Consider the following 27,268-nt stretch of genomic DNA (forward strand, 5'->3'; position numbering starts at 1 on the left):
AGTGTTCAGCAGCTGCCAAAAAAGCCAACACAGTTCTAGGCTGCATAAACAGGGGGATAGAATCAAGATCACATGAAGTGTTAATACCACTTTATAATGCCTTGGTAAGGCCACACTTGGAATACTGCATTCAGTTTTGATAGCAATGTTCCACTATGTCGGGGGTTGCCACAAAGAAGAGGGAGTCAAACTATTCTCCAAGGCACCTGAGGGTAGAAAAAGAAGCAATGGGTGGAAACTAATCAAGGAGAGAAGCAACTTAGAACTGAGGAGAAATTTCCTGACAGTTAGAATGGTTAATAGTGGAACAGCTTGCCTCCAGAAGTTGTGAATGCCCCAACACTGGAAGTCTTTAAGAAGATGTTGGATAGCCATTTGTCTGAAACGGTATAGGGTTTCCTGCCTAGGCAGGGGGTTGGACTAGAAGACCTCCAAGGTCCCTTCCAACTCTGCTATTGTATTGTATTGTAATCTCTGGGTTCTCCTTTTCCAGAAGGGTCCAAGCTCACCCAAAACAAGGCCCCATTGCAAACACAATGAGGGCAGAGAAATGTTTTGTTTCACTGCTCCTACCACCACAAGATAGAGGCCTTTATCCCTGTTTGGTTGAATTCAATGTCCTGCAGTGGTTCTTTAGCCTTGTCTTCTCCCGTTTAGTTTCCCTCAGCTCCCTCATAAACCACAGAGAACAATGGGATCCATGGGAAGGAGTGGTCACAAAGATACAACTCCAATCCATGGCCAAAAACACTTTCTCATTCCAAGCAGCGCTCAGTTGGATAGTGCAGTAGACTTCTAGGACAACCCCCGGCTTCCTCCAGAACCTTTCTGGATCCACTAGTCAGCCAGGAGGAACTGTTCCAATGGCTGCTTCCTCTCCACAGCAGGAGGGCAGCGCCAGAAAAATCTCATGGTTACCAAGGCATGTTCTGACCACAGCAAGAGAATCACAGAGAGCTCCTCCCATTCCAGATCACTCCATTTATATTACTTACAATACTTTCTTTATGAATCTGGGGGAGGGGGAATATGGGTTCTACTCTACAGAGCTGGAAATTCCACAGTCAAGCATTGTGGACTTTCACAAAACTTTATGAATGATAAGGTTAAGGAACTCTTTGAAATCTCTCTTCATGGATCACAGGAGGGAGCATCTGCTCTGTAAAGCTAATCTGAAAGACCGGCAACCCATCTCTACCCTGTCATTCACACGTGTCCTATTTTGCTTTCTACTGAAGATAACTTCAAATAAATTATTTTATTAAAAAATGTAATTATAAATGCAGGTGATTTTTCTCCGGGTCTTTGTAGTGGCCCTGTAGGGGACAGGGAGAATAGGATGTGGTTTCTCCTTGCCAATTTGCTTTTGACCCTGCACCTTCTCTCTTTCCTTTTTTTTTTGCCACAGGTTCTCAAATCGATGACCATGTTCCAAAGCGAGCTTCGGCCCGGATTCTCGCTCCCCCCGGAGGCAGGTCTAGTGGCATTTGGTAGCTGCCCTCCAGACTTGTCCCCCAACTAAGGACACCATCTCCACCCCCACTTTGCCTGGCTGCCACCAACACCCTGCAAGCTCATGGCAGCCACACTTTTCACCGGAGCCACTGACACGGGCAAGCGCTCTGCTGCCTGCACCCAATGCCGTGCCCTGCGGAGCCACCTGCTCCCCTCTGGGAATGAGACGCCAGGGCCCTATCCCTCTCCTCACCCCACAGGTGCACTAAGTGCTGGGTGATGCACCGAGGGAGGACCTGCCTTTGTTCTTAGAAAAGGTGGGAGCTCCCCCAAGTACTGTGGGGGAAGAGGGGGCAGCCCTGGGGAGGGGACAGGGCCAAGGGGGCCTGTCTGTGCCGCTTCCTTTCTGTTTTGCACGTTGGGTTTTTGGATAAGTGACATTTTGACTTGTTTGTGCATCACGTGGAAAAAAAAATACTGAAATAAAGGTGCTTTGTGTGCTAGCAGTAGGATAGAAGGGGGAGGTGTGTGGGCCAGGCTAGGGTGGGGCTCAGCTGGGTTGGAGGACAGAGGTCCCCATTCAGGCATTGTACTTACTGTGCAAGGGAAGAGGGTCAGCCAAGAATTACCCAAGGGTAGACAAACCTCCTTTATCTCTGTTGTCTCACAGGACAATGTCGCTAATAGTTATGAGCTTCTACCCCTTTGGGTTTGCTACAAATTTTCAACTGAGAGCTCTGGAGAGGACTGTATAAAAGGTGGCCAAGTTCAAATGATACCCCTTTCTTCTGTATACCAAGTAAAAATGAATGTTGGGCACACACTCAGTTATAGGAGAAAGAGCTGTCCTCCTGGCTCCTGTAGGATAATACAGTCTACAGTTAGAATGGGAGGAGGGTAGTAGCCAAGAAGTTTTGTCTTGCTCTTCCCATTGGCCTATATCAAACAGCAACTGTCTTCATGGCTCATTCTTTGTCGCTTTTTTTTTCTTTTAAAGTATTGAAATATCCTGAAGCTTTTCTATTCCCAATCTCTTAGACGTCTCTGTCCAAGGAGAGCCCTTGTCCTGTCCAAGTGTATCAGCCTCTTGACCATAATCCTAACCCCTACTGCCCGGAGGTAGGGTGAAAGAGCAGCAGAACCTAGTTGCCCTGTCCCTTTAGTGCCTCTTCTCATCTTGCAAAGGAGGAGCTACCAGAGCAGAAGTTGAGTCCCATCAGCACTGTCAACACAAAGGGATTGGTGTGGGTTGGATGAATCAGCTTCTCTGTCCACTCACACCAGCCACCTTCTTTACTCTTGAGTTTGGGCATAAACGATTCTTTTGACTCTCAGTGAGACAAGAGCGTTTCTCCTCTCCATGTTGAGGGATGGAGGGATTTCCTGTCTGAGCTATTCACTGGCCTTTCAAGCCAGAGGATATCCTGAGAGAAGCATGTGCGCTCTGAAACCTCCTTCCAATCCTCTTCCAACCTGATGGTGCTAACCTTCCCACCTGGCTGACTGTTGGGGCTCATGAAGCCTCCCTTTCCCCACCCTCGGCCCATTAATGCCTCCCTCTGAAATAGCGTGAAATGTGAACTGTTCCTTGTGCACTTTTCCCTCAATAGTTGGTACCCATAGGTATATGAAGCTGGGTGGCCAGGCGTGACGGAGTCCTCAGCTCCCAGGATCGCGATGGAGGACTCGGCTTGTGAATGCAGCCAGCCCTGCCCTGTTACATGTTGGAATAGTCTTGTAATGACTGTTTTAGCACCTGCAGTGCATATGTTTCCTCATTAAAGATTGTTCTCATGTTACAAAGCTTTTGGGTCTGTGCTTCAGAACCAATCTTTTGGCATCGCAGGGAAGGAGGAGATGAGCCTCAACGTGGAAACCATGCACCTGACATTTAGTAGTTCGAAGGAGCCTTAAAAAAAGAAAAAATATGTTTAATGACTACATAAATGGTTCACCACTGCCTTCTGCCAGAATGTTCTTCCCAATGTAGCCTAGGTTCCCAGAATCTCCTGCTGATGGTCTCCCATCCAAGTAACCAGGTCTGAGCTCCCTTAGCATTTGGGGGTGAATTGGTAAGTGCTGCAAGTTCTGGTGCCATAATATTGATGTAGCTTAAACATATAATTACTGAAGCATCAGCTATAGCAACCTGCTAAAATCTTGGAATTGTTTAAAACTGCCTTCAACAAAGGCTCCAAAAACAATCAAAACAGGTATCCTGTTTCCCCAAAAATAAGACCTCCCGGATAATAAGCCCAATCGGACTTTTGAGCGCACGGGCTAAAATAAGCCCTCCCTGAAAATATTGCAACACAGCAACAGCCATGAGGTGACCAGGCCTCCTGCACCTCAAAATAATAAAACCTCCCCAAAAATAAGGCCATGTGCTTATTTTGGGGGTCAAAAGAAAATAAGTCCCTGTCTTATTTTTGGAGAAACATGGTACTTTTTCTAAGAATGGTGAATCACCACTAACACAGTACCACAATCTAGACCACTTTCAAGCAGTAGTGAATCAAGAGGAAAACTTCTTGATACTAATTTAAAATTGGGTGGGCACATGTGGTAAATGGTAACATTTCACGCCGTTTAGAATTTTATAAATATATTTGCATTTTAATTTCTGTTATTCTCTCATACACATATAGAGGCAGATCTTTGCCAGCCTGAAAGCTCTCTTGTCAATCTAGTATTGCCAGTTTCTCAGCTTGTCCAATTAAATCCAGAATATTTTGACAATACTAGATTGGGGAAATGATTCTTAAACCAGATTCTCTACACATCCATACTCCAACACTGATTTACAATCTCATGCAGATATTGGCTCCAGCCCTCTGCCCAAGTAAATCTTAATGTGGAAAATTCCTTAGGACCGGGATGGCAAACCTGTGGCACACGTGGCACAGGTGGCATGCGGAGCCATTTGTCAGGGCACGCGAGGCGCTGCCCTGTCAGCTGACTTCACCCTTTTTTAAAGCCATTTTTCGCCCTCCCCAAGCTCCAGAGGCTTTATAGGAGCCTGGGGAGGGCGAAAAGAGCCTCCCCTCCCTCCCGGAGGCCCTCCGGAGTCCCTCCGGAGGCTTCATGAACTTCCCTAAAGCCTCCAGAGCGCAAAAAAACGGCCCTACGGGCAAACCGGAACTTTGGGAAGGGTCATTTTAAGTGCTCCGGAGGCTTCAGGGAAGCCTCCTGAAAGTCCCTGAAGCCTTAGGAGCACTCAAAACAACCATCCGAGCAAACCGGAAGTCGGACGGTTGTTTTGAGCACTCCGAAGGTTTCAGGGAAGCCTCCTGAAGGTCCCTGAAGCCTTCGGAGTGCTTAAAATGACCCTCCAAGCAAACCGGAAGTGACTTCCGGTTTGCTCGGAGAGTGGTTTTGACTGCTCCGGAAGCTTCAGGGAAGCTTTCACCCTCCCCAGGCTCCTATAAAGCCTCTGGAGCCTGGGGAGGGTGAAAAAAGAATGCAAAAAATGGGGGGGGGGGACCGCCTGTATGCGTGCATGTGCACTGGGGGCATCACACATTGCATTATGGGTGCAGCACGTCCACACACAATCCCCCCTGCGCTCCCCCCACTTATGGCACGCGAGCCAAAAAAGGTTCGCCGTCGCTGCCTTAGGATGTGGAAATTTTGACAATTTGATTCATAATTATCAATTCCCAGGCTGGACAATGCATTCCTTGATTGCTTGGCATTTTTCAAGCATTCCTCTCAGAAAATAACTAAAGTTCCCATCTGGGATTGCCATATAGTGATGGCCTTGGAAGGGGACATGACACACACACACCCTGCCCAGATGAAAATAAGGTGAAAATTGACGATGGTTTGCAACTAACCCTCAGTCCTCTCAAACCGAAGAGACAAGATAGTTTCTTCTCGAGGAGGAAAGCCTGTAGCAAGGCACATTATAAGTTTCTGCCTTAATGCAGTCTCAGAAAATCTTTGTATCCACAACAGTGCTTTTTATAATCTCATGGCGCCCCAGACACTTGGGAACAAAGAATTACATTCCACATATTGAGCCAAATTGTACAAGTGTCTTTGAAATTGAGTGATTTCAAGCAGAGAGCAGAAGCTGATCACCTTTATAATCAGAAATACACACACACACACCACACAAGTATATGTAGCTTGTCCTGTAGAAAGGTTGCTGCTTCTTTCACTGGCTCTACTTTGGTCTGATGAATTCAGTAGGACGTTCTTTTCTATGGTTCATTTCCTAGAGAGAAAAGACAGCATTTATAACTCTTCATCCTTCTATCTTTCCTGCCCTTAGAAGATCATACATAGAGCATCTCCTTCCATGATATGAACTCTGACAGAATGGGAGACCTCAGTGGGAAAAATGAGGCATCAGTTGTATGCTTTCTCAAGGCATGCTCTCAAAATATGATCAGAATAGCATAATTAAGAGGGAGTCTGGCTTGTTCTGAAACAGAACTATAAAAGAAAACATATATGCACAAAACATCAAAAAGTCCTCTAAGCAGATCCAAGTGAGAGAGTGTAGCTAAACTATTCATTAATAATTGGAAGTTAAGAGTCTGTTTCCGTGACTAGAATACCTGAGTTCATCAGAGGCATAACGGTCTCAGTCCTATGGGTACTGCCTCTTTGGGATTGAAAGGCATGACATTTCTTTCACTTTCTCTTCTTTTTCCTTAGGTTTAAAATTAACTGGTTCTGGTGTTATGATGAAATATTCTGGAGTCCCAAGGGCGGACCAAGGCAGTAAAACTCTGAACTATCTCTGTTGTGCTACACCAAGCATAAGATCTCTATACAATCGGTCTATGTGGATTTCTACCTTCCATCATCATGCAGTAAACACTCCCCCACCTTCAATTTTAAATGTTCTTATTTCCCCACCATAAAATGGCAATATGGCTGTGGTCACACAAAATATTTAACCTAGATTACTGAATTAATCAATTTTCTGAGAGCATACAATACAATAAACTATAATCTAATCAAATAATACATGTACACACTAAGACAGACAAAAGTCCAAAGTTAATACTAACCAAACTACTTATTTATTTTAATTAAATCTATGCCCCGCCTATCGCACCACCAAGTAACATACTGTGTGAATGTGCCCACCGCTTTATATGTTCAGGTTTTATTCTATGCAAAACAAAGACTGCCAAATGAAAAATTCAAAGAAACATAAATAGGAAAACAGAAGAAGAAGTCAGAAGTATTCTCATTCATTCACATATTTTTGAACTTCTTAAGGCCTACCCTGATTAGTGCTCTCTGTGTTTGGACAGTTAAAGCTTGCCGGTCTGGGTAGGTCTTGTTAATGAACTTTTTCCATCCTTCCTTTCTATATTTTCAGCCAAGCAACTGGGTAGATACTCAGCACCGGTATTTTCAGTTTCCCCATAAGGCTCCTGATGTAGCATTCATTCTAGAATTCCTTCTATGAATTCAGCCACTGTAGAGAATAGAGAAATGGCCTTGAGAGACAGGAGGAAGATTTACCCCCATCTTATCAAATACTTAGGAGGCAGAGGCTTGGCAGCACAAGAAAACAACCACCAAGGGCTTATTAGCCACCCATCAACTCCCCAATATACATTTAAAAAGCTACACACAACAGGGACCATATAAATACACAGGGAACAGCCCAAAGCACACAGAGAAGTTCCCTGAGGATGGGCTCCAGCATGAGAGGAGACAAAACCTTTGGTCCCAGTGACTGACCCAGGCTGGATCCTGCAACATTATCCTGGGTCACACGTATTTGCCTTCATATGTTGTAGGAGGAAGAGCTGCTGCTAAGGCAAAGGCCAGATAAAAAGAATTTTAAGTTTGGGGCAAAACTGTAGTATGCATAAAAAACCCAGACAAGCCCTTCCTTAGTTCACACGAAAAGGGTGGGACTCTGTGGACACATTCAAATTTGCAACATTCTATTAGTATAATTTTATCCTGTTGCCAGAGAAGTTGGCCAACACTGAACTTTGATTGAGTGTCTCAAACCTGGCTCTATGCCGTTTGACCTTTCCGTTTCCCTCCAACTTGAGTTCAGAGAAGTGACAGTCTAGCAGCTTAATTGTATATGCTTATTGTGTTGTAACCAGAAACATTTGTGTTAGCCTGTCATTCAGGAAATACTTATTTTACACTCACCCTTCACAATCATCATGAGAAGTCACTAAATAACAGCATTTTTCTTCTGTCCATTGTTTCTCTTTCAATAAAGCGGATGAGCGTAAGACATGCCTCTCAGAAATCAGATTGCTTCAGGGGCTTCTTCCTGAGTATGAAAAGAAATAGATGTGTTCAGCATGGGAACAATGGTAATCCTACACCATTAGCAGCCCTGGCATTCCTTCAAAGTAAAATAGCAATAGCAATAAGAACTTATATACCACTTCCACAGTGTTTTACAGCCGTCTCTAAGCGGTTTACAGAGTCAGCATATTGCTCCCAATAATCTGGCTCCTCATTTTACCCACTTCGGAAGGATGGAAGGCTGAGTCAGCCTTGAGCCTGGTGAGATTCGAACTGCGAAATTGCAGGCAGCCGGCAGACAGCAGAAGTAGCCTGCAGTACTGCACTCTAAACTCTGTGCCACCATGGCTCTCATGTGCAATCTTAGGATTGGTTATCAGGATATTATCAGGATGTTTTATCAGGATTAGCCTATGAGGGTTGCAAGTACCCAATGACCATCAATGATAGCAAAGAAGTGCATAAAACTTAGGATGTTTTGGTCCCATCTGCTTGGTCATCTAGATATTTGTAAATGGAGAATGACAACCCTAATAAAACATCACAGCGACTCCATGCAAACTTGGAAAGTCCATCAGCTTTTGGTATAGCCGATATATTTGCCTCCAAACTTAATAGTCGGGTTAACTTTATCATTATTAAGCAAGCATATTTCTCAGCATTTGGTCTCATTGATCCCTCAAACGACATTAACGTAATTTTGCCAGCTCATTTACGAACATCAAGCAACCTCCTTGCATTTTTGTTGCTGCTGTAACTTTTTCTCTAATAACGGAGTTCACCTGTTTTGGATGCTGTGGCTATGCTAGGCACTCTCTGTAAACTATAGGCTTCGGACTGCAAACCTGTTTCCTCTCTTGCTACACCTTAAAGTAGCTTCATGCTTTCCCAGGATCCTGCAGCAACTATAGAGGGAAACTATTTGAGCTCAGGACCAGCTGCATCTGTGCATATGTTTTAGACAGTGTAGGGTTTGTATCCCTTCATACTTGGAAGCACCATTTGTAGACTGAATCCAAACAATTCCACAGTGTTGGTAAGTTATACTCAGATCTGTTGTTCAAGAAAGAAACAGGCTGATATATACCACTTCTGTGTATTCTTTCAAACAGAGATGGTTAAGGTTAAATATTTTCCAGGTATCTCAAAATCTTGATTGGAAACCATGCCCGAGGACATGCAAGATTGTAGAGAAAACACACACATTCTTCCTGTTCTATTTGGTGTAGATAGGCCAAAAGAGAGGATTGCAGTTACCTTCCAAGTCTTAATGAAGAGAATGCTTTAATCTTCTACTACAGATATTTAATGATGCACTACCTGGGTTAGATAAGAACCAGGCCTTGATTTTTAACACTGCCCTTCTGTTTGATTTTGTTTTGCCGTGCTTCTTGGTGGTAAAAGGGACTGGAAGAGGTGGCCTAAGGGATGAATATTCTGCTTCTCCTAAAAAATTTCCTAAGACTTCTATAGAAATATGGAATATATATATTTTAAATGTTTGTAATTTATCTTAAATTATGTAGGAGTCTGTCACACAATATTTTTATTCTGCTTGTTTCCTCTTTTTGCTGCCTTCTCATTAATTATCTTTCTGGTTATTTCCTATAGTGTTTTATCTCAATGTGTTCATTAAAAAAAAAGCAAAACATAAAAGATAACACATTGGATTTTAGGAAGTAGAAATAAATGTAGGCACCCAACTAATGGAGGAATCCTAGGATGCATTTGAATGAAGAGGATGGAACCGGTTTGTTAGCCCAATTTTGTCAAGTAGCTTTTTGGCTTCTGCCTGAGTTTTGCATTCATTTGTGGGATTAGGGGATAAAAGGCAGGGAGACCCTGAGTAAGTCCACAGCCTCCAACTCTTTATCCTCTTAGTAACATTGGAAACAACACAGGTCCTTCCTAAAAAAGAACTGAGTCTGGTCACTTCTGTTCTTTTGTAATTTGAGCTCTAGATATAGATGGAGCTGGACAAGCAGAGTGAGTTTATACACAACTGTTTAGAACTAAAGACCTAGCTAGTTGCCCTGCTCACTTGAAACACAGAGCCATGGGATCCCTGAATAAGAGTGGAGGAGACAGTCATACTATCTATACTTCTGGAAACAGAAATTGTGAGACCTATGTAACATAAGGTAAGGGCACCAGACTTTCGTGTAATCTTGCAATGTTCAATGATCTTCTAGTAGCAGTTTTGAAGAAAAGAAAGCTTAAGGCGGATTTCATCCCTTCTTTAGCAGCAGTGTAAATTTTTATTGTTATATACTTTAATATCATTGCCAATTGTGTGTAAGAGAGAGACGGGGGGGGGGGGGACACTCATGGGAAGTGATCATACAAGTCCCTACAGTTTTGTTAATAAGATTTCAGAAGGGGTTTGCATTGCCTTCTTCCTAGGGTTCAGAGAGAGTGACTGGACCAAAGTCACCCAGCTATCTTTGTGCTTAAAGTGGGTCTTGAACTCACAGTCTCTCAATTTCTAGTCTGGTGCCTTGACAATTACACCAAACTGGCTCTCTTCTCATTGCCTTCCGTCCAAAGGTTCTTGCAATTCCTTCCAATATGTCTCATCCACTAATGTCACAAACATTTTTCCTCCTCAGCTGACATAATTCTAAAAAAGCTGCACTGTGCACTGAACTCCAGATTGTCCTTCCTCATGCTCTGCCGGCTTTATTACCTTGGTTTATAGCTTTCTAATCATTGTGAACTCGCCTATGCATAACTTAATTAGAAAAGGTTCAAAACAATGAACTTTGTTCCAGATTTCAGACTTGGCACTGGGGCTTATAATGGCAAATAATGTCAACAAGAAAATATGCCTCTGTGCAGTGTTAAAGCTCTTTGCCTTCCCCACACAAATAAGCACATCCCATCTTTGATCTGGAAACAGTTTACAGTTGGTCCTCAACTTACAATCATATATTTTGTGATCAAAAGCAAGTTATGATGGCAATGAAAAAAGAGACTCGTGACTGGTTCTCACACAACCATTGTAGTGTCCTTGTGGCCATATGATCAAAATTTAAGCACTTGGCAACTGGTATCTATTGCGACCTTCCCAGTCAATGGGGAAAGTCAGAATAATGTAATTATCATGTGATTCACTTAACAACAAAGGCAAAAAAGATTGTAAAATTGGGTGCCACTCACTTAATAACCACCTCAATTAGAAATGGAATTCTACCCCAATTGTGGTGGTAAGTCGAGGACTACCTGTACCAGCCTTGATAATTCTCTTTCTGAATATGAAATTGCTGGACCTTCCAGCATTGGCTTCCAGTGAAATGGTTCATATAAAATCCTTTGTTGTCTTTCTCAACCAAGACAGCTGTCCTGTCCAAAAAGAAAAAAAGGTTAACAGGATTAGATTAGCATGACTTCACAAATATCTGAATAATTTATAAAAACTTTTCTTATTTTATCATGGTTTGTGATGTAATACATCAGCCTTCAACAAGATACATTCCAGATGTTTTGGGACGACAATTCCCAGAATTTGTAAGGCAATCAGGTGGGAGTTATTCTATCCCGGCATAGGTATGCAACATAGGTTTCTACAATTGTTCTTTTAAAAGGCAAAAAATGTGAGCTATCTTGTCAAAAGGCTTTTAACAGAGGGGAATGTCATGAAACATCATAATCATCATCCTCCCATGGCTTTTATGAAGATCCACCTTTTTGCCGCAGTCTAAGGTGGCCGAGAGTCCATTTGTTTTCCTCTTGTTTCTATCTTCAGCCAAGCATGGGTCTTATTTTGCTCTTACCAAATTTGAAATGACATATCCTAATGCCACTTTTTCCATTTTCAGGGACAGAACATTAGCTGACATTCCTTTAGGCTGCGGGCAATTTTTCTTTAATGTTTTTAGGTCAGTGGCTGGTGCTTCCAAAAGAGGTCCCTTTGGCAGCCAAAAAGATATTGCAGATGTCATGGTGTACTAAGCCAAAATCAAGACGTGCCTTTGGACAACATTTCATAACTTATAAGATGAACTGAACAGGATTTCAGTAAAATGTACTTATGTACAGAAGTATACAGTATACAGAACTATTTTGTCTGTTGCGTTACAATGCCCATTGAGGTACAATGAACTAAAATCTCTCAAACTGAGGATTTACCAATCTCCAAATAAGGCTTTTAACTATTGTTGAATTGAGTACGTATCTTCCAATAAGATAATTGTTTCACGGTTACAAAGTCTGGAAGCATTTTATTTTTAAAAAAATAGAACTCCCAAGTTCTCTGTATTTTATTTTATTTTTTTAATCCGTGGAAAAACGGCTAAAGCGCAAGAGAAGAGGAGGCTCGGATCACGGTAAAGCGATCTACCGAAAAGAGGTGGATACAGAAGACAAGAGTGGCTTCGTCCTGTGGGCAAGAGCTCCCCGGATGGAGCTTGCCACAGCCGGGATGGCGATCTCCCTCGATCTGTCAAGAGAAACGCTGCGCGAAGAGGTGGGCACTGTGAGGCAGCGTGTAGGCGGGACTTCTCCCGCCTCGGTTGTCATGGGAGCAGCAGCAAATCACTCGCGCTGTCCCCCCCTTGTGGTTGCTATGACAGCGGGAAGGGCGGGGTTGAAGATGAGGCCTAGCCATCCTGTGCTCGTTTAGGGGGCGGCGCATGCGTGGGAGCCTCCTCCCCCTCCCCGCAAAGCCGACCCGGTCGGTGCGGACTCGGAGGAGGAGCCGCCGCCGCCTCTGCTACCGTAAGAAGTCAGGCCGGTCGGCGGGAGGGCAAAGACGGAGCCAGCCAGCCGCCGTTGCCGCGCCGGCACCGCCGTGAGTCAAGGGAAGGCGGTTGGGGAGGGCAGAAGAAACAAGAAGGAGCCCCCTTCCCCGCCGCCTGCGGGCATCGGGGAGGCGAAAAGTGCCCCGTCACGGTCCCTCTCCGCTTGTTCGGGGGACCCTTTGCGGTCCCCGGAGGGCAAAGGGTGCTTATTCGAGGCTGCGGTTGCCGCCGCCGCTCGCCTTCCTTCAGCGGCCGGCGTGCGGTGGTTGAGGGGCCGCCCTGCCGCTCGCCCTCACCCCGCTTCTGCCCCTCTGAGGCGCCGGCGGCGGCGGGGGCGAGAGCGCGCTGGGTCTGCCGGAGCAAACGTCCCGGCCGCGTCCTGGTCCTGGCTCGCCAGGTGGGGGGACCTGCTTGCGCGCTGCAGGCCGCCGTGACTAGGCAGAGCGTCCTCCTCGGGGATGATGGGGATGCTGCACTTCATAACAGAGAGAGAGAGAGAAGGTGGCAAGGTGCGATCTCTCCCGGGCAGCCGTGGAAGAAACCTCCGCTGCTGCCAGGGAAGAGGGGGGGGGGGGGGAAACAGCTTTCTTTGCTGCGCCACGGATGTCGCTGCAGAAGGGGCTCTCGGACTTCTTGCCGTGGAAGCCGGGAAATCGAGTCTTTGCGGGTCTCCCGGTCTCAGCCTCTTGTAGTCAGTTTCTAAATTCGGGGTGTGGACCATGCGGGGAATTCTAGTTGGAGGCTCAGGAGTTTCTTTGAGTCTCTGCCTGCACTGACTTCCCCAATGCCTGGACTAAAAGGAGAATTTAAGAAAGATTGAAGTTGCTGGGGGGAAAATTCTGTCAGGAAAAGTAAAGTCCCAAGCCTGGCGTGCTGCAAAACTAGGTGCAGATTAACTTGAGTAGGTTCTGAACATCTCAGTGACTTGGTTCTTTTGCAAAGCCATTTGTGATTTTGTTTTTTTAACCAGCAAGTCATTTATCGTCCACTGTGGGATGTGATGATATTCGTAGCCTTGATTAGAGATATGTGAATATATATATGGTCCACTGGGTTGGATGGCCTAGAAAATGGCTTTTTGCTTTTGTGACTATCAGTCACTCATCATCAGGATAGTGCTACACAGATACAGGCAGATGATTCACAGATTTTAGGAGGTGTTGGTTCAATTTCACCCATCTTAAAGTAAAAAAAACGATCCCATTTCCCCAAATCCAAGTTAATACATTCCATCTTCCCCTTGGAAAATAGGTGCTTATATTAAATTGTTATAGGCATGAAGATTTTATTTAAAATAAATATTTATGCACGCATGTACACATCAATAAAATATTCAGAGCAATGCAACATCTGGAAATTGAGATCTTTGATGAGATATTCTGGGTACATATACTAAATACTGTATAGCCTGGTTATGGACTGAATATATTTTCTGGATTCTCATGTATTGAATCATAAATTAATTGACAGGTTGGGATTTATTTAATATGCCAAATCATACAAACCCTGAAGCAATTTTTGTGAATGACTCTGATGCATATTTATTGTATTTTAGAACACAGCCTCTGGGAATTGAGGAAAACCAAGTGATCTGTTGACAAACGTATCCAATGCTGTTTATTGTTTTGTACTTTTTGAAGAAGTATCATTGTGTATATGTGTGCACGCACACGACTTCAAATCTGCATTGTCTCCTGGTGATTGCCTGGACAATTCCTGTAAAATTTTAGAAGTTGTTTGCAATTGCCTTCTTCCTAGATCTGAGAGAGAGTAATTGGACCAGAATCACCCACCTGGCTTTGTGGGTTGGGGTGGGGGTGTATGTCGTATCTGTCTTTGGCATATTATGGCAGATTGTGAGCTGGAGCACCATTACGAGCTGGCAATCGGTCACTTCTGGACTATATTTGCTTACAATACTGGTAGTCCTTATGACCACCATTTGGACTGGAATTTCCATCACTAAGTGATGTGGTTGTTGAATGAGACATGCCTGACTTTACAAGCTTTTTGCCATGATTGTTAAGCAAATGTTCTTAAGTCAACCATTGACTTTGGTTGTTGGAAGCTTCCAGGGATGGCTGCAAATACAATTGCATGAAGTTGGGATGCTACAACTGTTATAAATACATACTGGTTGCCAAGTAGCGAAAGTTTGATCATATGACCCCAGGGACTCTATGACAGTCATAAGTGCAAGGACTAGTCATAAGTAACTTTTTCAGTGCCCTCATAACTTCAAAAAGGTGTTAAACAAATGATCATAAACAAATGCTACCTATGCTGGTCAGCTTGGCAGTGTACCTGATCTCTCTGGTAAGTAGATGAAGTTTCATGACAAGAACATTATTTCTTAATAAATTCTGCATACTTACTTGAGTGAACGCCTTATTTTAGAATTCAAATATGTCTTCTGGGTACTTGCTACAGAAAGCAAGAGAAAGCATGGTCATCATTACCTGTCAGATTTCTTTTAATTGTATTTTTCATGATCTCTCGCTGGTGCCTGGTCCTCTTTCTAGCACTTGTTTTTCTTTGTGCTGTGTCATAAGATACCCCAGGTTCTCCTGATAAGACTGATTTAGTCTACCCATTTCCCTGCTGGGCAGGGGAATGGAGGTCAAGAGGTCTTTTAATCCTCCTTGGGTGGGAGATGTAAACTTATCTTACAAATACAGTATTTGAGTAGCCAAGTAACTCTCTTACGTTGAGTGTTTCTGATGTGACTGTATGAACGATATGAACACACTTCTGAAAAATTGATGTGAGAGGTCTACAATGGTTTCATTTATATGTGTGGCTGTTATATTTCTCCTTTGACTTCTTGCTGTCCTTTGATAATTGGTTCTTGCTTCAATTATGTTTAAATGGTGAAAGGGAAAGGCTTTTTAACCCTGCCGTGAAATGGTTCCAACTATTCTGTGTGACCTGTCTAAAATTCAGTTTTGATCACTCTATTATTGAGCTGCCATAAATATTTATGAGACTGGTTGATGGAATAATTGGTATTTAAAACTGAGGTGTTTCCTAAATGAACCTTCCTGGATTTTTCTGACTATGCGTGTTTTGGAGATAAATAGCTCTGTGTATATTTGGCTGGTTATTTTCTCTTGGATCCAAAGATGTCCCGCTTAACTAGTTTTTGAGACCTGACTCCTTTTGATGATGTCTATAAGAATTCCCATTAACTTTATAGAGCCTAATGAGATTAAAGAAAGAGAAGAAAAAGTGGAGGAGAATGAGTTAGGTTTTTAAAATGTGAGTGTCAGAGATATAGTTGCTTGAAAAACTAGTGTTTGCTGCACTACATTAAACTTACAAATGGAAGAGGAAACGGGGAAAGGAACAGAAAATTTTGAAACAATTGAAAATATAGCTTGAAAGGTGCACTGTTTCTTGCTGAAGTATATATCTTTTCAAAAAAGTAACATAAGGGTTGTATGCTCTATCTTTGAATAGGCCTTTGTAATTTCAGATTTCAAGGCAGCTGTAGATTTTTTAGCTCAGACTTTAAACAGCTGCTAATAAATATCTGTCTGATCTTCTTTTGAAAATGTTCAAGAAATTTCTCAACCTCCCTAGGCAGCTGCTTCAGCCAATCCTTGCCTCATCCTCATTTTCTGTCTTTTTTCAGCAATGTTTTCAAAACTTGGGATAGCCAAAAGTAAGGACACCTTGCAACAAAGGATTTGAGTTTTGGAGGTAGTAATTAAGTAAAACTTAATGGGAAAGGCACTGAGAGATGAACAACTCCTAAGGAATGTGATTCATTTCTACTCTGTGCTGACCTCAAGAGAGAAATGCTGACAGTATAAATTGGGCTAAGCTGTCTACATGATTTACTGGTGCTGGAATTTTTTTCATCTTTCTTCAAGCTGGTTTGCAAGTCAGTTCTGACACCCGGGCAGTGATGTCATTGTGAAGGACATATTCTGGACTGTATGATTATGGAGTCTATTAAGGAGTGATCTAAAGACTTTTCTTATTTCCCGCTGGGACTGCAATGTGGGCCTTCTATTTTGAGAAATATTTTCCCAAGCTATCATGCGAGACTGGAGAAGAGGCAGAGCATAGAAGACCCTCAATGGTACTTATATTGAACACCAGCCACTTTTTCTGTAAGCAGCAAAGAATGTCTGGATGAGTGAGACCATTGCCACTATGGTAAAATGCTAGGTGCCTTTTCCATCTGTGCATATCACAGCTAAGCTTCCTTTTCAATTTCACTTCAGTTGAGTTCTGTTCCAAAGTATTACCTTCTAAATTTCTACTTGGTAGATTATTACCTGGGCAATTCACTTGATTGTAATAAGATAATGTGGAGAAATAGCTGGAGATCTACTTGAAAATGTTAATGTAATTTTGGAATCAATGGTTACAATTTGTGTAAAGTCACAGTGATGGCACTTTGGTTAATTCTAAGATTAATTCAAAGCAGGACAATCAACTATCAATCCCAAAGGTGCTTTTTCAAGAGGCAACTGGACTTTCTGGTTTTTTTCTTTGAAGTCATTTCTCTTCTCATCCTTCTTCAGCTGAAGAAGCTTCTTGGATGAGAAGCCGAATGTCTTCAAAGAAAAATCCAGAAAGTCAAGTTGCCTCTTGAGAAAGTACTTTTGGGACAACCATGACCTGGATGACTGAAAATCTCCATAGACAATCAACTACCAATGTTTCATTTGTGCCAAAAGCTGTTGTTTCAGGCTTCATTTTAAGATGTGGCTGCTCATCTATAGTTCCATTTGAAAAGAACTACGACCTTTGTCTGACGGATGGTAATTCAGCAATTTTTGAACAAAACCAGTTAACAGTTTGCAGACACCATCTTGGCCACGGCAGTTGCTTAGTTAAGCTTGAAGTTCTGTGGTCTTATACAAAAATTCTAAAGACAGCTGCATGGGTTGGGAAAATTCCTGTTCCTTACTGTTACTACTACAGTTGAGTTATTTATATAGTCTCTTAATTACAACATGCTTGATCTTACCCCATAGTCCTGTCTGAGAACATTTTTCCTCTCCCAGCAGTTGAAGAGAGCCCAATAAATTACATGATTAATAGACAGAATTATACTCTGGATTAGGGCAATCTGCCTTCATTCTTCAGTCAATTTAATTAAACTATCAATTGTGACCCCAATATCTGTTTATAAGACAGTCTCCATCAGCTCAGATTCAGGCAGTGTCTCTGTTATAATAACCAACCATTTATTTTTACTCTACTTTTGGAACTAATTTCCCACTAAAGAGACCTGTTTGCTCAGGAGTCAAAATGTTTTAGAAGACCAAATAAACAACCTATGTTATATCATTCCACTATACATACTTTTGCCTCTAGTGATACTTGTCTAGAATCTCAAACCTAGGCTAATTCATTGTTTCTTTATCTATCAAAAAATAGGTCCCTTCAAAGAGCTGTAATTTTTCTCATTTCTAAAAGCCTTGTCCTTCAGTTTCTCTCACACTTTAAGTTGTGTGTGTGTGGGGGGGGGAGGGTTTCCCTGAAATTAAGACCTATCCCAAAAATAAGCCCTAGCTTGGGTTTTTATATGTGCACCTAATATAAGCCCTACCTTAAAATAGACCCTGGTTTAAGGTAGGGGGTGGAGCTGCCGCACATGCCCTGCACCCGCTTACCTTTGGATTGCCGCAACCAGGTCTTTCACATCCCGACACCTGTTGCACTACTGTGTGAATACTGTGGCTCCTTGCGGCTGGACACCATGTGGCGCATTGTGCTGAAACCACCACTCATGGCTGGACACCATGTGGTGTATCGCGTTGGTGCCTCTTGCAGCAAGAGGCCACATGGCATGTGAGTGGTCTCACTGGCACGATGAGCCATGTGGCATCTGGCCGCGAGTGGTTGCAGAAGACGTTGGGGAGCAGTGTGACAGGTGTTGGGGCATGGAAGGATTGGCTACAGTGGTCCTAAGGTAAGTGGGTAAGACATCCCCTGAAAATAAGACCGGGTGCTTATTTTGGGGCCCAAAGGAAAATAAGATGGTCTTATTTTGGGGAAAACATGGTATATATCTGTGTGCATATATAAAATCTCCCAACTTTATTATTTTTATATTATTTTTATAAATAATTCAAGGTGGTGAACATGCCTAGTAATCCTTCCCCTTCTTATTTTCTGTTTCTACCACTTTAAAAATGCATTACATTTTTCAAAAATTAAGGGAAGTTTACATTGGGAAAAGACAAGAAAGCTATAATAGTAATTCTGAAATATCTTAAGGATGTCGAACATTCAGAGGATATATTAAAATAAAAGCTGGACGATCATTTGTCAGAGATGCCTTAACTGAATTCCTGCATTGAATGCTTTGGACTCAATGTCTCTAAATTTCTCTTGTACGATCCCACAACCATATAGCGTACTTCCAGAACGGCATCCGTCCTCCGTGCTTTGAAAAAAAAACCCAAGCGGCGGACAGTGCCAGCAGCGGAGATGCCCTTCGCGCAAGCGGGGAGCGGAAAAGCCGCTGCGCAACTCCCGTCTCCAGCCATGCAGAGCCCCATTCACTCACCTAAGGGCATTCTGAAGGCACCGAGCCGCGGGAGGCGGAGGGCGGCGAACAGGCGCTCGCGTTGCTTGGTGCCTTCCGGGTACTGCTAGGTCAGTCAACGGCGCTGTACCTGGCTGGAAAGGGGGGTTGCCGGGCAGCTGCTCGTAAGCTTGGTCACCTCATGGCTGCTGCGTTGCTGCTGCGACAGTGCAACACAGCCATTCGACCCTGAGGCTGTGCCCAGCTCTTTGGGAGCCCGCTCACAAGAGAGCAGCTGCCCAGCAACCCCCCCTCTTCAGCTGGGCACAGCGCCGCTGACTGACCTAGCGGTACCCTTAAAACACCAAGCAACGCAAGCGCCTTTGCCCCCACCTCATTCCCGTGGCTTGGTGCCTTCGGGATACCGCTAGGTCAGCGAGCGGTGCTCTGCCTGGCCGGAGGGGGGGATTGTCCAGAGGGCTTATTTTCGGGGGTGGGCTTATATTTTTGCCCATGCGAAAAATGTGGCAAGGCTTTAGTTTCAGGACAGGTTGTATTTTCGGGGAAACACGGTATGTATTACCTTTTCAATTCCTATTCATTCTGTAGTCATACTCTCGGCTTACCACTGCCTTTTCTACTTTTTTTTTTCACAGGTCACTTGTCTCATATTTTAAGTGGTTTAAGCCTTGGAGCAAGACCAAATCACCTTTTATAAAATCTTGCATACTTTGTGTTATTGGTCCTCCCCCAACCCTGCTTTTCTTTCGATGCCTTGAACTTTTCAAGATGTCTATAGTTTCATTGGTGCCACATGGATGTTTGAAATTATTTTTTGATAATCTTGTGACAATAAAATTTGCTCTTCATGTATTGATTGGATTTCTATAGCTGCCCATCTCAACAAGTGACACTTGGTGGTGTACATCATAAAACATTAAAAGAGGACAATATAAATAGCATCAAGTAATACTGTTGCTGCCCTAATATAGCCAGGAAATGAGGCCCTTAACACACTTGGGGCTGGGGCCCACAACCAATTATTCAGGCTTTACAAAAGGGTTAATAGGTTAACAGTGTTGGGGTCATCCTGATATTTGAAGGGAGAATACGATATTCCAGCAGGGGATACAGAAGAGAAGGCATGCCTCATGGTTCCTGCCAGCCAGCATTCCTTGGCTAACAGGACCTGCAACATGCCTCACCTGTCTAATGGCATATAGGTGTAACAAATTGTTTCCCAGCCATATGTTTTCTCTTTGTTCAAAGGGCTGCAACATGCCTCCACCTCCTCCAACAAATAAACAATTTTCTTTGGTTGCTTTTTAACATCAGGTTTATCTTACAGTCTGCAGTTTGTCATTACCGGTCATGTCTTAGTCTTCTTTAGTTTATCATAAGTAGCATGTTGTCTACTCTGGGCTGATGGCTATCTTTGGTTGAACAGCACTGGTACTCCAAGAGAACTTCAAGGTTGGGCAAGAATGGAGAGCACTTTCTGCATTGTTATTCCCCTACCATTTTATAAGTTCCAAAGCTTTTGGGCATGGGCAGAGTACAGAATAAGTAACTAAATAATAAACAAGAGAGATTAATTAGGAATATAAATGTTTTCAAGAGACTCAGTCTTTCCCCATTCTGTGTACCTTATTTTGCTTCATGTTTTTTCAATTGTTTTTGTATAAAAAATGAACATAATGAAAATATTTGTTGACTAGTTACCAACATGATTAAGATATTGAAAGTAATACAAATGACTGACAATCCATGATCCACACAAATATGTCTGTTTTATACCATATAAACTATGGCTATGAAACACATGGTCAGGAAATTCAAATTTGAATTGCTTGGCAAAAGATAAATAGTGTTTAAGACAGTGATGCCCAAAACTTCAATCCTAATTACACACACACACACACCACACAGTTTGCACACATTAATTATTCTTATCTAAAGTGTGAAGTAGATTATATTTATTAATTAATCAAATTCATTCACTAATCAAATTTATATGGCTGCCCTTCTCATGAAAAGTGATTCTGTGTGGTATATAACAATCACAAATCATTGTGAGGTAGGACTATTACTTCCGAGTAGAAAGGTCATATTCTCTAAGCCATGCCAATTGATTTCGTGTCTAGTGAGGATGAACGCAGTGTATGGAGTAGAATGTACTTTGATCTGAGGCCCTGTTGGCATACAGTCAGTGTGCAGATCAAGTGATCACGCTGGACAGTATTCTGACCTGAGATCTGCAGAGGTTGCTTTTCTGCGCATAATGTTAGTCTTTTCCAGACATTTCATGAACAACACTGGTTAGAAACACGGTAGGTCATTATTTTCCAACTGCCTGACCTGAAAAGCGGCTGAGAAAATCTAGAGAGAAAGTGATTGAAGTTTACTATTCTTTCTTCTAAAGCTGCTATTGTCTTGTCTGCTCTCCTTCGTGAGCCTTTTATTGGAATAACTATGTAGTGGTGCTTGGTCTCCCCCATGAGATTGATTTCTGGCACACTGCCAAGTTCTGTTTCATTTCCTTTGTTAAAATGCAATTTCTTGCTTTGTGCCACTCATTTGAACGTTTCTGTCTTGGGAGTTGCATAAGCAGGACAGAGCAAATTATGTGACTGCTGACCCCTAAAAAAAACTTCACCATTGTTGAGCGGGAATGAACGTAGGAACTGAGTGAGTGGCTTAGAACATGCTAACTGAAAAGCCTCTGCTGTGTGGCGTTTAGCAGTCTCTTGCTTTGTGATCTATTACTATGTACAGGTAGGGGAAAGCCATGCTAATAGATGCCATTCAGTAGCCTCTGGTTCCAAACCAATGGGTGCCTGGGATCTGGACTGATGATATGTCTTTTTTACGAAACGTTTATGGAATAGAATCTACTCCATAATTTGGCAAATGTGTAAATAAATCAAGAGACCTAAATTCCTATTAAATGAAACAAATGAAAATTCTATGAACTGTTGCAGGATTTATCCTTAGTCCCAGTCCCTAGTAAAATGCCAAATCCAACTTCTATTTATGTCTCCATAATAATTAAATAGGCAGCACTACACTCGTGAGGAATTAACAATTGTTTTTTACAACCAAGGATTAATTTTCCTGCTTGCCTTCCAGTGTGATACAGTACATGTTATCACCAGTCATCAAAGCTCTTTTAATTTCAACATAAAATTCTGCTTTATCAGTTTAAATGTGAATTTAAACAGACTAGGTTTCAGGACAGATTGTGGTCTAGGAGCAGCAAATCACAAAACAAGCATTTTTAAAATATAGGTAAGAGAATATTTCCCATTGTTTTGAACATTTATGATAATTGCTCAATCTCTTTCAAATGTTGTAGGTCTTGTTAAGGTGGGCAGATGTTGTCCACTATAAACAAAAAGGACATTTATTTGTTTGCCACTCACATTAATCCTTAGATGCACCTTTATGTCCTGGGAAAACATAATTGTCATCTAAATTAATTACTATATAGAGGTAGTCCTCGACTTACAACCACAATTGAGCCCAGAATTTATGTGGCTAAGTTTGTTTTGCCCCATTTTACGACTTTTCTTGCCACATTTGTTTAGTGAATCACTGCAATTATTAAATTAATAATACACTTGTTAAATGACTCTGGCTTTCCCATTGACTTTGCTAGTCAGAAGATCGCAAAAGATGATCACATTACCCTGAGATGCTGCAACCCTCATAAATATGAACCAGTTGTCAAGCATCCGAATTTAATAACGTGACCAGGGTATACTGCAAAGGCCATAAGTCAGGGGTGTCCAAACTTGGGAACTTTAAGACTTGTGGACTTCAACTCCCAGAATTCCCCAGCCAGCATGGCTGGCTGGGGAATTCTGGGAGTTGAAGTCCACAAGTCTTAAAGTTCCCAAGTTTGGACACCCCTGCCATAAGTGAAAAATGGTCATATGTCACTTTTTTCAGGGCTGTTGTAACCTTGAACAGTCACTAAATGAACTGCTATAAATTGAGGATTACCTGTACTTCCCAATAATGTCTAGAATTACATATTGAGATGGGTGGCTAGTGAAATAAAATTAAAGAGAGATACAGTTCTGCTGTAAATACAGTTTTGTAAGTTTGTATGTATGTACTTGTATTTGAAGGGAAAGATAGCAGGCTAGAGTCTCTTATGAGGCATGATATCTCCATAAGTAAAATAATCCGAAAAGCTGTTTAGGAACAAAGCACTAATACTTCTGGATCTCAGAAAGATTTTGTAGAAGCTTTCCCTTAGAAATTTCACATCATTGCCAGGTGAAAACAGGCCTCTCCTACTCCCCCAAAAAGAAGTATCGTATTTTTCGGAGTATAAGACACACCTTTCTTCCCCCCCCAAAAAAAGAGAGTGAAAATCTGGGTGCGTCTTATACACTGAATACAGCATTTTTGACCTACTGAAAAAACTGCCCCCTTTGCAAAAACGGACGTGCAGAGTGTTGTGAGGCCTGCAAAGTGCTTCTGGGGGCTGAGGAAAACAAAAAATGAGCCAAAAAATGGTTAGTTTTTGCTCGTTTTTGCCACCCCCCCCAGCCCTCACAAGCACTCTACAAGCCTCCCAAACCCTCTGAATGCCCCCCCCCCACTTTTTGCAAAAAAACAGCCATTTTTGTGAAAAACGGGCCATGTTTGCCACTTCCCAGCCCCCAGGAGCACTCTACAAGCCTCCCAAAGGCTCTGCGTGTCTATTTTTTTTGGGGGGGGGGCAAAAAATGAGGTGTGCAGAGGGTTTGGGAGGCATGCAGGGTACAAAAACTTTTTTTTTAAATTACCTCTTCAAAATCATGGTGCGTCTTATACTCCGAAAAATACGGTAATACTTCACCTTTTCTCTCGGTTGAACCTTTCTGCTTGGTTTTCACAAAGGAAATTGGTGTGAAGAACTAGATCTCCCCTTTGCTTTTAATAGAGGAGAGAGAGTGAATGAGGGAATGGGAACTACAGCAATTCTGAGTCCACAGCTGGGAATAATAGTGGCAAAATTCCAGCTATGCAGCTGTCCAGTACAAACAAGCACCAAGCTCATCTTCAACCCATTATGCTTCATAGCAGCATGATTGGACAAGGTGGATTCAATCACTAATTAGATTTCCGAGTTAAAAAAAATGAATAAATGATTAATGTAAACTACTGTGCCTTTCTTTCAGGGGTTTGAGATGTCCTGTGCAGCACTCCCTCCTCCAATTTTCCCTCATAATATACAATACAATACAATACAATACAATAGTAGAGTTGAAAGGGACCTTGGAGGTCTTCTAGTCCAACCCCCTGCCTAGGGAGGAAACCCTATACCGTTTCAGACAAATAGCTATCCAACATCTTCTTAAAGACTTCCAGTGTTGGGGAATTCACAACTTCTGGAGGCAAGCTGTTCCACTGATTAATTGTTCTCACTGTCAGGAAATTTCTCCTCAGTTCTAAGTTGCTTCTCTCCTTGATTAGTTTCCACCCATTGCTTCTTGTTCTACCCTCAGGTGCCTTGGAGAATAGCTTGACTCCCTCTTCTTTGTGGCAACCCCTGAGATATTGGAACACTGCTATCATGTCTCCCCTAGTCCTTCTTTCTCTTAAGCTAAACATACCCAGTTCCCGCAACCGTTCTTCATATGTTTTAGTCTCCAATCCCCTAATCATCTTTGTTGCTCTTCTCTGCACTCTTTCTAGAGTCTCCACATCTTTTTTACATCGTGGCAACCAGAACTGAATGCAGTATTCCAAGTGTGGCCTTACCAATATAGGTAGTCCTCGACTTACAGCAGTTCATTTAATGACTGTTCAAAGTTACAATGATGCTGAAAAAAGCAACCTATGACCATTTTTCACACTTATGACATTGCCGCATTCCCATAATCACGTGATCAAAATTCAGACGCTTGGCAACATATTTATGATGGTTGCAGAGTCCCAGGACCATGTGAGCCACTATTGTGACCTTCTGACAAGCGATGTCAATGGGGAAGCCAGATTAACGATCACATTACTAACTTAACAACTGCAGTGATTCACTTAATAACTACGGCATGAAAGGTCATAAAATGGGGCAAAACTCACTTAACAAATGTCTCACTTAGCAACAGAAATTTTGGGTTCAGTTGTGGTCTCATAAGTCAAGGAGTACCTATAACAGTGATGACTAATCTTTTTGCCATTGTCTGCCAAAAGTGGAGGGAGCGCCGGGGGGGGGCATACGTGCCCACACCCATAATTCTATGCGCCCAACCTCCGTGCATGCATACCTGAACCCCTGCCCTCCTCCCCCCACCACTTTTGGCATGGTAGACCCGTTTTATGCCTTCTCCAGGCTCCAGACCCTTTCTAGGAGCCTGGGGAGAGTGACCCCCCCCCCCCCCCCCGAGGCCCTCCAAAGGCCAGAAACGGCCAGTTTTCGGACTTCCAGTTTGCGCGTTGGGCTGTTTGTCACCCTCCGGAGGGCGAAAAACAGCTCAACACACAAACTGTAAGTCGGTTCCCGAACTTCCAGTTTGCGCGTTGGGTTGTTTTTCGCCCTCCGGAGACGCATTGGGTTGTCTCCGGAGGGCAAAACGGCTGAAAATCAAGGCCGAAATCAGCTGGCCAGCATGCGCATGCACGCTAGAGCTGACAGGGCAACGCCTTGTGTGCCCTCAGAAATGGCTCCGAGTGCCATGCCTGCCACAGGTTCACCCTCATGGACCTATAATCATACTGTGAAGTAGCGTGCTGGGAAGTGACTGGTCCAGAATCACCCAGTGAGCTTCTGGGGCTGAGAGCATTTGCATTTGGATCACCCAAGTCTTAGTCAGACATCCTAACATCTCCACTGTGATGTTTAGCAAATTAATGGGCTTTAATTTAATTAGTTTAAAATTTTCATAATCCAGCACAGATGTTAATGCCTATTTTCTCCTAAAGTGTTAACTAGAATAGGTTTTAAATAGTGTCATTTGCTTCTTCTACTCTGGATTCTTTTATGAAAGAGAAACATTATACATCTGTTCATTGTTTTGATAACTGCTAATTCTTTTATCAGCGTGAAAAATAATCCTTACAAGAGCCCTTTAACAGCATCTTTGCGTAGTCTATGATTTTCATTAGATGGCGCTGTTTTGGCACTGATACTGGCTTTAGAGCATTTGTAAAGATTAGTCATGTCTAACTTGTTAGTAAATAGTCTGTGGTAATTTTTAAATAGTTCATAATAGAGAGAAGAAGCATCTTAGATCAGGGGTGTCCAAACTTGGGAACTTTAAGACTTGTGGACTTCAATTCCCAGAATTCCCAAGCCAGCCTGGCTGGGGAATTCTGGGAATTGAAGTCCACAAGTCTTAAAGTTCCCAAGTTTGGACACCCCTGATCTAAGATATTGATTTTGTAATGATGAAAATATGCTTTAGTCTTTTAAGAAGATGTTGGATAGCCATTTGTCTGAAACGGTATAGGGTTTCCTTCCTAGGCAGGGGTTTGGTCTAGAAGACCTCCAAGGTCCCTTCCACCTCTGCTATTGTGTATTGTATACTATAATAAACATTTAATTTGCATGTTATTTTGAAGGTTGCATATATTTGTCTTTATGTAAAGACTTTGAATAAAAATTCTATATTTTAAAGGATGTATTCTAATTGTCCTTTCTATTTTTTTTAAATTATTTTAAGGAAATTGTTTTTATCTGTTTTTAAATTCCATATCATCTGGGTTAATGAAACCCCAAATTTTTATATCTCCAACAAAGAAAATCTGATGTCTTCCGAAGTTCATTTTTGGAGATGTCCAATATCTTTTGAATACATTTTTAGATAAATCACCTTTAACCTTAGGTCGGTTGATACCATTAAAATATTTTAAAAGAAATGAAATTATTGATGGGGCATTATTGAAAATTTCTAAAATGTCCACTTTAAAAATCACCTTGAGCTTTTGATAGAGATATGTTACAGGTTTTACTCCTTTCATGAACACCATCAAATAAGAGAATATTTTGGGATTATTTATCTTGGATTGCTTGGATTTTGGTTGCAGAGATCCAAGCAGGCATGGATAGGTAGGAGTTCTTTCTGCCAGCCACCAGAAATGAGAAGGGGGGAGAACTCTTGGCAGGTAGCAGCAGCTTGCAACCCTGCTGGCTTCCCCATTGACTTTCTGGGGAGGCTGTCAGAGAAAGTTAAGGGATGATCATATGATTGCAGGGCACTTGGCAATTGGTTGTAAATGCACACAAATTTCCAAGCAACCTGATCACGATCACATGACTGCAGGAGTGTGCGGGCAATATGCTTCTGAGGCCATAACTTCAAATAGTCATTATGCACCCAGCCAGCCATTAAGCAAAGACTAGTTG

General features: G+C 42.5%; 2 protein-coding genes across 6 annotated transcripts in view; both read left to right on the plus strand.

Annotated features, from left to right (window-relative positions):
- The window catches only part of DPYSL5 (dihydropyrimidinase like 5), a 73,440-nt gene extending 70,200 nt beyond the window's left edge, over positions 1-3,240 (plus strand). For both annotated transcript variants that reach the window (XM_081945562.1, XM_081945563.1), the window contains one exon: positions 1,409-3,240. In XM_081945562.1, coding sequence (XP_081801688.1) covers positions 1,409-1,494 — 86 coding nt within the window. In that variant the 3' untranslated portion in view covers positions 1,495-3,240. The remainder of the gene's footprint in view (positions 1-1,408) is intronic.
- Positions 3,241-12,327: 9,087 nt separating this feature from the next.
- The window catches only part of MAPRE3 (microtubule associated protein RP/EB family member 3), a 34,452-nt gene continuing 19,511 nt past the window's right edge, over positions 12,328-27,268 (plus strand). For 2 of the 4 annotated variants that reach the window (XM_081941978.1, XM_081941979.1), the window contains exon 1: positions 12,328-12,487. In XM_081941978.1, the coding sequence (XP_081798104.1) occupies positions 12,330-12,487 (158 nt within the window). In that variant the 5' untranslated portion in view covers positions 12,328-12,329. Of the gene's footprint in view, positions 12,488-21,143; positions 21,258-27,268 lie in introns of those variants that run through there. The other 2 variants (XM_081941980.1, XM_081941982.1) reach the window with 2 other exon arrangements.

Source organism: Natrix helvetica (genome assembly GCF_964273705.1).
Source record: "Natrix helvetica genome assembly, chromosome: 2".
In the NCBI taxonomy this organism is placed as follows: domain Eukaryota; kingdom Metazoa; phylum Chordata; class Lepidosauria; order Squamata; family Natricidae; genus Natrix; species Natrix helvetica.